Source organism: Mus caroli, chromosome 6, assembly GCF_900094665.2.
Source record: "Mus caroli chromosome 6, CAROLI_EIJ_v1.1, whole genome shotgun sequence".
NCBI lineage: Eukaryota > Metazoa > Chordata > Mammalia > Rodentia > Muridae > Mus > Mus caroli.
In genome coordinates, this window is record NC_034575.1 from 144,613,763 (window position 1) to 144,625,607 (window position 11,845).

General features: G+C 45.3%; 1 protein-coding gene across 1 annotated transcript in view; it reads left to right on the top strand.

Moving 5' to 3' along the window:
- Smco2 (single-pass membrane protein with coiled-coil domains 2) overlaps positions 1-7,388 on the top strand; it is a 22,776-nt gene extending 15,388 nt beyond the window's left edge. The window contains exons 8-10 of the mRNA XM_021165535.1: positions 1,785-1,841; positions 3,092-3,267; positions 7,129-7,388. Of these exons, the coding sequence (XP_021021194.1) occupies positions 1,785-1,841; positions 3,092-3,267; positions 7,129-7,327 (432 nt within the window). The 3' untranslated portion in view covers positions 7,328-7,388. The remainder of the gene's footprint in view (positions 1-1,784; positions 1,842-3,091; positions 3,268-7,128) is intronic.
- The last annotated feature ends 4,457 nt before the right edge of the window (positions 7,389-11,845 follow it).

The window sequence follows — 11,845 nt, forward strand, 5'->3', positions numbered from 1 at the left end:
TCATAATGTAAATATCTGATATGCAGGATGTCTGCTATGTGACCCTATGAAAGGGTCATTCAATCCCCAACGGGGTCGTGACCCACAGGATGAGAACCACGGTTCTAGATTCTGTTTGCATATTTTTACATACTGAGTGATGTCATCAGACGCACCTTGTCTTAAACCCGCTTTTTTTTTGACGGGTCAGTTTTCTTGGGACTTTTCTGTGCCAATGAGACATCATCATCCACCATCACTGCTGCTCAGCTCAAGACTGACGTCTCGATCCATCAGCTTTGTTTTCTTGTGCAGCTGGGATTTTGTCTGTGAGTGATTACTATGAGAAACTGGGCCTCAAAAACTCAGCCCTAGGGCTAGGAACGTGGATCGGCAATGGGCAAATAGGGCCGGGGCCGACCAACTGCTCATAACAGGTCTGGTGGCACACAGAGCACTTGGGAGGTAAAGGCCTGGAGGATATGAATTCAAGTTCATCCTTGGCTGCCCCGCAGACTCGGGGCTAGTCTGGAATATTCAAGACCCTGTCTTAAAAAAATTTTTTTAAGAAAAGGAAGAAAGAATAAAAAACCTCTGCCTGATCCTGTCCGTGCTTAAGAATCAAGACAAGATGAGGTATTCTCTCACAGACAACCTGATGGAGACACGGCAAGCAAATGGAAGAGGTCCTCTGTCAGCGAGTCACTCCGCTGGACAGAGCCCGGCTAAATCGGATATGATGAGATCTTACGTTTATATCTTAGAAATGTTACCTATGTAAGAGGGATACTTCCCTGTCTCCCCAGAAACTTACTTTTTCACCAGCTTGGATCTTGGTGGAAGGTTTTTGTTTTTAATAATATATATGTGGATGTTCTTACCAGCATGTATGTTGATGTACCACACAAATGAAGTACCATGGTAGCCAGAAGGGGGCGATAGGTCCCTGGAACTGGGTTAACAGGTTGTGAGCCACCATGTGGATGCTGAGAACTGAACCCAGCTCTTTTGCAACTGTTGAGCCATCTCTTCAGCACTAGAATATTTTTAAGGGGCATAAGAGGAGTAGCAAACAGAAGAGAATGGCTTACACCAAGGGGCTATTTTTGTACTTTTACCTTATTCGTATGTGTATGTGTGTGCTATGCATGAGTGTGCATGAAGCCTTAGGTTGATATCAGGCATTTTTCTCTCAGTTGCTCTCCACTTTTTTTTTTTAATTGAGGCAGGGTCTCTCACTGATACAATGTGCTCTAATTCTGGCTTGTCTAGCTAACCAATTTGCTCTGTCACTCTCCTGCCTCTGCCTCTTAGGCAGCTCTCATTCCTGTAAATGTATGTATGTATGTATGTATGTATGTATGTATGTTTGTTTGTTTGTTTTTGAAATAGCATTTCACTATGTAGTCCTAGCTGGCCTTGAACTCAAGATTTGCCTGCCCCTGCCTCCAGTGTGCCAGGATTAGAGGCAAGCACCACTATGCTGTGGGGACGGGTTGCTGCTGGCTATTTTTCTTACAATACGAGATCCATAAGCAGTTTGCCTCGTGTTTGTTCCCTGCTGTTCACTTGCCCTTGTGGTGTTGAGGACAGAGTGCAGGGCCCTGTGCGGGCAAGGCAAGCACTCCACCACTCGGCCGCATCCACAGACCCAGAAATCAACTGTCAAGGGAACTATTTCGCAAGTAACCGTTTATCTCACTCAGCACAGCCACTTTGCATGTGGTACAAAAATGAGAGATTTTACTCTGTCAACCAGAAGGACACCCTTGTCAGTTTACTCAGACCTGTGGGTATCTTTTCAGGTCGATGCTTGCGAAGAAGCCCGTGAATTGAAGGAGAGGCTTGTTGAACAGATAGAGGTAAGGTGCCTGTCTGAGTTAGAGTTTCGTTGCTACGAACAGACACCATGACCAAGGCAACTATTGTAAAGACAGCATGTAATTGGGGCCAACGTACAGGTTCAGAGGTTCAGTCCATTATCATCAAGGCAGGAATGTGGCAGTATCCAGGCAGGCATGGTGCAGGAGGAGCTGAGAGTTCTACATCTTCATCTGAAGGCTGCTAGCAGAATACTGGCTTCCAGGCAGCTAGGGTGAGGTCTTAAAGTGTACACCTACAGTGACACGCCCACTCCAACAAGGTCACGCCCACTCCAACAGGGCCACACCTTCTAATAGTGCCATTCTCTGAGCTGAGTATATACAAATCACAACAGTGCCCCAAGTCCTCTTATGCAAGCAGGTTATCTGGGCTCCCAAGAAGCTAAACTACACCTCATTCTGGTCTCTGTCTGTCTGTCTGTCTGTCTGTCTTCTTTTCCTCCTCTTGGGCTTCTGCTTTGGGCCAAAAGATCACCTGACATTTCTGGAGTCTCTTCCCTAAACTCATCTGGAACTTGATCCATACTACATACACTGCACTTTGCAAGGCTCAGTGCAAATGGCAGCTCTTCCTCAGACCTCTCCTGTCCCTCTTATCCCAAGAGATGAGGAGGAAAACGTGAATGTGTGTCAGAAACAATGAATGGAGGGGTTACCTAACCCCTAAACAGAGGTGCTGGCTCACCCACCTACCCTTAACCAGAGAGGCTTACCAACTTCACTGGGGACATGGTCCTCAGCCACACACCTTAGCACGCCTCTCACTTTAATGGACGTGGACGTTTCGCTGTGTGCTGTTTCACAAGCCGTGCACAGGTACCTGTACCTACCCATCACTATGTGTGTGTGCCACTGTATCCTAGAACAGTGCAGGTGGGCATCACCCCATATGTATGAGTGGCATAGATGGTCAAACTGAACAGACAGATCCAGGACAAGGGCGCCATTCCAGTGGGTAAAGGTCAGCTCGTGGTCTCCCCTCTTTTCCCCAGCTGTGTGTAAGTCCATGGATATGCACTTGCTAATGGCCACCTGAGGTGTCACAGAGGGAAAATATCCTTGTCACCCACAGTGAGACTGGGAGACATCAAGAATTGTTTTTTTGTTTTGTTTTGTTTTGTTTTGTTTTGTTTTGTTTTGTTTTGTTTTTTTGGTTTGTTTATTTCGTTTCGTTTTGTTTTTGTTTTTAAAGAAAAGGTAGTTGATTGCTCTTTGAATTTCCTCCCCAGAGCTTCCATAAGGAAATGAATGTCTTGAACAGTAAGCTGAAGATGTACTACATGCAAGGATCGGATGCAGACTCCCATAACTCTGAAGATGTGGACACGGAGCAAGAAGAGCCTCTGCTTCCCGAGGCTTCTCCGAGCCTGTCAGCACCACCCACTCCTCCCTGCAGTGCCCTGTGGTGAGTAAGGAAATGGAGCTGGCATGGGCTGGACAGATGTGCTCAGGGGAAGTGGCACACAGCTTTAATCACTGCACTCCAGGGGCAGAGACAGGTAAGTCTGAGTTCAAGACCAGACCAGTCTACATAGTGAAATGGTGTGTGTGTGGCTTCTCAAAATGAGGACTATTTTAAGACTGACTGTTGATTAAAATTTATTTCCCTTTGTAAATTGTGTCTGTTAATTGAAGTCTTAGGATTTTTCTTGTTTTAGCGATACATCTATTGTATTAAGAAGTGTTGTATCCGGCCAGCAAATCACAGGTTTGGGTTCTAGCCTGGAAAGGCATTTTGGAAACCTGGAAGAGAAGAGGGGCTGGGCTGCGTGAGATAAGGAAGGAACCAAGACAAAGGTCTCTGCTCAAGGTTTAATTTTTACTATTCCGGCACTCCGTTATGAAGGAAGGGGGAGGGACCCGATTCCCGCCAAATAATCTTGGAGTCCAGTAGCAGGGTGACCACGTGTATGGCTCCAAACAGCAAAGAGGCAGGTTCCAGCAGTGGGAGTGGCAGAACGATTGATCGGGAAGCTCCACCCCTGAGCAAGCAGGTTTCAGGCTGGGGGAGGGGAGACTACAAAGAAGTATATAGGCCGGGCTGGAGAGATGGCTCAGCAGTTAAGAGCAGTGACTGCTCTTCCAGAGGTCCTGAGTTCAAATCCCAGCAACCACATGGTGACTCACAACCATCTGTAATGGTATCTGATGCCCTCTTCAGGTGTGTCTGAAGACAGCTACAGTGAACACATATGCATATGAAGTATATAGGCATAGGTAGCTAGCTTTCTTATCACCTTCGATAAATCTTCCTATATGTAATATGGGAACATTACATATATTTTACCTATGTACAATATCTTTTTAAATAACTTTTAGATGTATGAGATATAGGGGACTGGACTCAGGACTTCACACATAGTAGGACAACATGGATGCTGGGAACTAAACCTAGTTCACTGAGCCATCTCTCCATATGCACAATAAAGAACGGAGTTTAAAGGCTTTGGTCATCACCCCCATCAAAGGAAACAACTTATCAAACAGATTTAACAACTTTTGTTTATTAGACCCCTCAGTCTCCTTCCTTAAAAAAATGAAATCTACCCTGTGTAGTGCTGGCACAAACCTTGAATTCCAGCACTCGGGAGGCAGGGTCAGAGGCCTAGAGGCCTAGAGGCCTAGAGGCCTAGAGGCAGAGAGGCAGAGAGGCAGAGAGGCAGAGAGGCAGAGGAGAGGCAGAGAGGCAGAGAGGCAGAGAGGCAGAGAGAGGCAGAGAGGCAAGGCAGGTGGATCTCTGTAAATTCGAGGCCAGTCTGGTCTGTAGAGCGAGTTCCAGGACACCAAGAACTACACAGAGAATCCTTGTCTCAAAAAAACCAAGCATATAAACAAACAAACAAATAATAAGATGAAATCACTTTATTGTTAAGAACTCACATCTAAAACTTTGACACAGCCAGATTAAGGTAGCCATTTGGATTCACACATTCCCAAACATCTCAGTGAGCTCCTGTGTAGTCCCTCCCCACCCCTCTTCCTTCCTTCCTTCCTTCCTTCCTTCCTTCCTTCCTTCCTTCCTTCCTTCCTTCCTTTCTTCTTTTGAGACAGAGTTCCTCTGTGTAGCCCTGAGTGTCTTGGACCAGGCTGGCCTCAAACTCACAGAGATTTGCCTGCCTTTGCCTCCCAAGTGCTGGGATTAAGGTGTGTGCCACCATGCCCGACCCCCAAAAGTGCTTTCTACTGAATCATAAAGACCTGAATTTGATCCTCAGGTCAAACCCACATAACAAACCAGTTTCAGTGGCATGCATCTGCAGTTCAGGCAATCCCACAGCAAGGTTCGTAGGTGAGGATAGGAGATGCACCTGAGACTTAGGATCAACTGGCCTGCAGTAATCAGCTTTGGAGAATGTGTGTAACAGTTTCCACCCTGCAGAAATCTCCTTAAGCAGGAAGGTAATCAACTCAAAATGGCTTCAGGAAGTCCCTGAAACTGACCAAACTCACTGGAACCCCCACCTAGCCAGAGCAAGCAGTAAAGACCGAGAGTCCTCTCAAATGGAAGGAAATTGGGCTGCCAGGGAGACTCTGAGATGAGACCAGCTGTTTGGAAGAAGCAAAAACCAGCTGAGCTGCCTGGAAGAGGTTTAGTCCAGCTGAGGTACCTGGGAAGGACACTCTCCAGCCTGTTGAGCTGCCTGCAGGCAGTGCAGTGTGCTCCAGGTCCCCAGCTTTGTGAGCTCTCACCTGTGCTGGCTGGGGTGGTCTTTGGTGACTCAGTCATTCAGTCATTTCTGATCTTGAAAGTGACCCCTCACCCATATTCCTGTGAGTAACCACAGTAAAGCTCATGGTTCACCAAGTTGGACTTCGGTGGTATCCGTACTTTGGTCTGTTGTGGTCTCCCTCTCTAGGGGGTGTAGACTAGTGTGTTACCTCTCCTCAGGAAATGTTTTTGTCACACAACACAGAAACAAGGGAGACCCTATCTCAGCTCTCAAAGGTGTCCTCTGGCATGTCACACCCACACCCAACATAGCCAGCCCAAGTATGGAAAACCTGGCTCTGGCAGGCCTTGCCCTTCTCCCCCATTCCCTCTGCCTTGCTAAACTGTTAGGTTACATTCCTAAGGCTAGCCACCAAGGTCTGTTCCCTTATTTGGCCACTTCCTCCCCCTCTGAGGATGACTACCAAGGTCCAGCTACTGAAGTCCAGCAACCCAAAGTCCCCGTTGGCTCACCTAATTACCATGCCTGATTTAAAATTAAACACCCCACCCTAATGTGGAACTTCCTCTTGTATAAGCTGTCATTGTCCTAAGGGTCACCACTGTCTCCTCTCTTTGTCCCCCAGGACAAATACCTCTCCCCCTCTCCTGTGTTCCCTCCCCCTTTTCCCTCATCCTCTTTCTCCTGTCTTTGTCTCTTATTCCCCACCCCCTGTCCCTCTGGAGCAAATAAATCTCCTTTGTGCTGAGAGTGTGGTCTTGGATGTCCTGAGCCAGTACTGTCTGTCTGTCTGTCTGTCTCTTTCTCTCTCTCTCTCTCTCTCTCTCACACACACACACACACACACACACACACACACGCGTGTGTGTGTGTGTGTATATATAATAGAAATTAAAAGATTATAGATTATAGATATTAAAATTATATATAAGATTATACAATCTTTATATATTATATATAATATATAAAAGATTATATATGTATATATATAATCTTTTTCAGAATTCTGAAAATTCAGGATTTAGTATCTTTAATATATAAAGAACTTTTATAATACCAGAAACCAAAATACAACTCAGGCTTTAAAATAGGAAAAGGACTTAGACATCTCGTCAGGGAAGGTATATATATATATATATATATATATATATATATATATATATATGGTCAGCAACCTCATAAAGAGATCTGCAATTTCATTAGGAGCTACTACGTTAGATCCACTCCAGTGGGCAGTGCATAGTATAAAGTGAAATTCATACGCCACTGCATATGTCTTCGTGTGCTTGGTGACTGTGAACTCTTTAAATATTACAGATATAATTTCATTCACTTGAGAGAAAATTTATACATCTTTAAAAGCCAATCAAAATTAGTGGTTCTGTCGTATCAATCAAACAAATACAGGTATATTTAGAAAGGGTACAGAAACACAGAGCGAAAAAGGCCAGAGAAGCTTGTGGGGTTGCGCATGGCTGTTTCTGCCTTTTACAGATGTGACTGCGGTCATAGGTGGGTGACCGCGGAGGGTGGAGCTTCGGGGATGGAAGGTCCACACCTTCAAAGAGGCCCCGATGATGTCTTCTCTACTGTAGGAAGAACGCACTGAAGCTGTTCGTCATGGTCTACGTGGTCACCATCACTGGACTGTCGTGCTACGTACTGTTTGTGGACGCCACGTTTCTCTTCGAAAGGGTGCTGCCCAGCGTGCTGGGGCACCGCACCATGTGGGATCTTCGGGAGATGATGGCGCCTTTCTTGAATTTAGAAGCAGAAGACTTGTTACCGTCCTAAAGATCCAAAGTTACCGATAACTGACACTCTTCCTCTCCAATAAAGCATGTTTCTAAAGCAATTGTTATTATATACAATTTACTTGATCACAGAAAAAATGAAAAGGATTTCATCAGTTAAACACAGGACCTTGTTGTGTAGGGGAGGCTAGTCCCGAATTCATAATGCCTTGCCACAGCCTCCCAAGTGCTGGGGTTATAATGTGTACCGGGAGGCTGAGCTCTTACAATGTCTGCGTTCATCACTTCCGGCCCCAGCCTTTCTCTTTCCACCCTGATACTTCCGGAAGATCATGCGCTAGCTCCCCACTGTTCCTACTGTCGCTGTTTTAGACTCTGTGGTCTTGGAGAAGGAAGAACTCCTTTCTTCTGTGGACTGGGGCTTGAGGGCAGTAGAGGCATTTCACAAAGTGTTCATTTTTCCAGTTGACAATCTTTGAAAACTATCTTTCCTTAGCAAAGACAACTACAGGTGTCGTTCGAGCTATGCTCCAGTATTCCTGTAAGAGGCGGTATGCACAGGCACACTCATGAGCATACTCATAGTCACGTACATACATGCTTGTATGCACAGATACACACACACACAGAGAGAGAGAGAGAGAGAGAGAGAGAGAGAGAGAGAGAGAGAGAGAGAGAGAGAGAGAGAGAGAGAGAGAGAGAGAGAGAGATCAGGGACACAGTGTGTTGTGTCAGACATTCTTTGGGAATTTTAAGGCAATTTATGCAAAGAATTGAGATATTTGAAATTTTGGTTTTTGAAAGAAAGTCCATTCTATTTTTCTGCTTAAACCTGCCAGATCTGGTTCTGTTGCTCACAATCAAAAGAATTCTGACTGATGTGAGGAAGTTTGAATGTTTCCATACCTAATCATTGGTAATGGAGGACGTAGTTCTAACTGAACTGTGCAAGACAAGACAGAATTGAAATGGAGTGGGCAGTGGGGGCAGGGTGGTGGAGTGTAAGCCATTGGTTACAGGGGCTGGGATGTAGCTAGTTTGTGGAGTGTCTCATAGCATGCTCTAAGCCCTGGCTTCAATCCTTAGCATGGTGCAAAACCAGACATGGTGGTGCATGCCTGTAACCACGGCACTTAGAAGGTGGGGCGAGAGGATCCGAAGTTCAAAATCATTCTCAGCTTCAGAGCAAATCAGAGATCAGCCTTGAGGCCTGCCTCAAAAGGCAAGCAGCCCATTGGTGGTCTGGGTGGGGAAGAAAAGGGAGGGATGGACAGGTAAACATGGGGAGATGGACTTTATGGCAGTTAGTTGTATAATAGATGAAGGAATGGAAGGCGAATGGGCAGAGAGCTGTGTGGTCCGACTTACGCCTGAATTGAATCATGGGTATTTTTATGGCAAGAACAGGAAAACCATCCTAAAGAAAAAGAAAAAGGAGTAAAAGATGAAAGGATTTCTTTCTGTTTGTTTATTTGTTTGAGGTTATTTATTTATTTATTTATTTATTGTATTGCAAAACAGGATCTCACTGTGTAGCCACGCCTGGCCTTGCTATGGAGACCAGACTGGTGTCAAACTTGTGGCAGTCTTCCTGCCTCCAAACCTCCACTTGAGAGATCTCAAATGTGTACTACCATGTTTGTTTTGCATCTCTGAGATAACTTGCAATCCCATGGTTGAATTCTTGAGTTCACATTCCAGCGGTCACTAAGCATAGAAAACTTCCAAGCTGAGATGCTGTTGTTCACATTCTTGTTGTCTCCTTTACACAAACCTGGTACACATGGGCCCCTCCCTGCTCCAAAATCCAGCCTGTCACACTTGCATAGACTGCCAATGTGCACACAGCGTTGGAAAACTCCAAATGTTACCATAAACAGTGTGTATGTGCAAGTGTGTAAGTGTGTGTATATGTGTGCATGTGTGTGAATGTGTATGTGTACATGTGAGCATGCACACGTCACAGCATACACATGATGGTCACAGGACCAGTTTGGGGAGCTGGCTCTCTTTCCATCTTGTTGATGCAGTGTCTCTCGTTGTTTCTGCTGTTGTGTGTAATGAACACTAGCTGGTAGCTAGCCAGCAAGCCTTCTAGCAATTCTCCTGTCTCTGTCCCCATGAAGGAGTGTTGGGGTCTCGGATGTGTGCCTCTCATCCAGTATTTTGTGGATTCTGGGGATCAGACTCAGGTTATCAGGCACTCAGTGTGGCAAGTGCTTTACCTCCTGAGCCATCTCACAAGCCCCAGATATCACTTTTATGCTGGTGTTCTATAGCTGTAAAACCTTACTGGTTGTTGTAGATGTAATTGGTTTGTGTAGAACTGGAACCAGCTATCCACGGAGTTCCAGAGAGAACCATTTAATTACCTATTTATCTAGCTCTGCCTCCAAAAGTCTGGATCCTTCCAAGTCTCTATTTTAACAAATTCCCCAGACAGTTCTTAAGACCCAGAGTTTAAACTGCTACCATGCTGTTTCAGACAAAAACTAACTGGATTACAGATTAGTCATGAAGCACACAAGGCTAATCAGTAGGTGAGTGACTTCTTGGGGGAGGGGATTTGGCTGGTGGGGGAAAGAAGGAATTTCCAAGACACACACACAATCAAAATCTCTGGGAACAATGAACATTCAAAGGGTTTCATTTTATATATACATATATATATAATGTACACACACATATGTATATATATTATATATATATATATATATATATAATTTTATTTATATGAGTACACTGTTGCTGTCTTCAGGCACATCAGAAGAGGGCATCAGATCCCATTGCAGATGGTTGTAAGCCACCATGTGGTTGTGGGGAATTGAACTCAGGACCTCTGGGAGAGCAGTCAGTGCTCTTAACTGCTGAGACATCTCTCTAGCCCCCTCATGATATATTTTTTTAAAGTCAAGGATAAAAGTTTGCTTATAGATAAAAGGCCTGTTCAGACCAGGTTGGAGACAGAAGGTGGTGAATGCATTTTGTAATTCTTATGTAAGTTCTTACTACTGGATTTGATACCAAATGATTTATCTATAAACCCTAAGAGGAAGTTTGAGGTTAACTAGCTCACATAAAGCTCAATTATATAGCACAAATAATTAAATATGGTTTTAAGAAGAGAGCCTTAAAGGATAAGTTCGTATCACACCGACTTCTAAGATGGTTTTCCTTGGATTTTGACAAAGCTAAGAAGTTTGTTCCTGGGGAAGGATTAGCCTTGAAATGAACGTGTTTTTTCTTTATTTTCCATTTGTCAGCATCTCACCCTGGAAAGATGGGAGTGAAAAAAATAAAATTTTACTGAGCGTGGGAAACTTTGTGAAGCATCGTAACATCAAGAGGGACTGGGGGCGTAGGGCGGTGCCGTTAGCTGGTTCTGGTTGGTTGGGTTGGGTCTTTTCCAGATCTTTTAATGTCTGCTGAGCCCAGCACTGTTCTACAGTGTTAGCTAAAAATGCCTGAATCATTGTATGAGTATGTGCTCTGCTTGGTCTCTGAGGAAAGACAGTGTTCACAAGCTTTTGCCTGCCATTCTTTGAGTGATGAAAGTGTGCTGTAGTGATAAGAGCTTTGAACTTGGATTCAGAGTTAGGTTAGAGGTACTCTCTGATCCCAGTTGCGTGGTGAAGTCATCTAATCTCTCCTTGTGGAAGGCAGTGCCTTCCCTGCTTGCCCGGAGTGTTGGCTGCTGAGAGTGAGGATCCATCCTCCCTGGCTCTGGGTCAAGAAGCCACCTTACCCCAGGTCCCTCTGAGGATTGATCTTCAGTGTCAACCCGAGAGGATTTAGACTCACCTAGGAGACTAAGGGCACACACTTCTTGGTGTATCTGTGGGAGTGTTTAAGAGCCATAGAACTGAGGAGAAAAAGACTCATCTAAAATGTAGGTGGCATCATCCAATGGGGTGGGAGCTTAAATGGAATAAGAGTGGGGCCGGGGAAGAGAGTAGTGCACCAGCATCCATCTCTTTCTGTTTTCTGACTGCAGAGACAATGTGACCAACTGCTTCCTGTTCCAGCAGCCACACTGTCCCCACCTTGATGGACTGAATTCTCTCAAGCTGTAAGCCGGAACAGATCCTTCTCCATTTTTTTCTCAGGTAGTTACTGTTATGAAATATAATGCGGCAAGGGGCTACCTGGTGGGCTCTGGCCAAGGTGAGCCCCTGAGTAATTGTGCCATGCAACAGGTCTGGTATAAGGGGGTCTACTTGGGGAATGGAGGGGAGTGAGGACCTGAAGAAGGGTAGGGGCAAATGAGTAGACATGTTGAAAGGCAGACAGATAGGAGCAGAGCTATGAGGGCAGAGAAGAGGATGGGCACAGAGAAGGACAGAAATGGGGGGATAGAGAGAGACTGGCTGGGAATGTGGGGAGAGAGAGAGAGAGAGAGAGAGAGTGCTGGAGTAGTGGGTTAGTTCTTTTATATGCAGCCCACAGCTGAAGCACCTGGAGGTAGCACTTGATGTAAGCCACCCTTGCTAGGTATCTGGGAGGAGCCTAGTGGAATTGCCTGCATGCTAATTTTACAGCGACGAGAAACATAACTGAT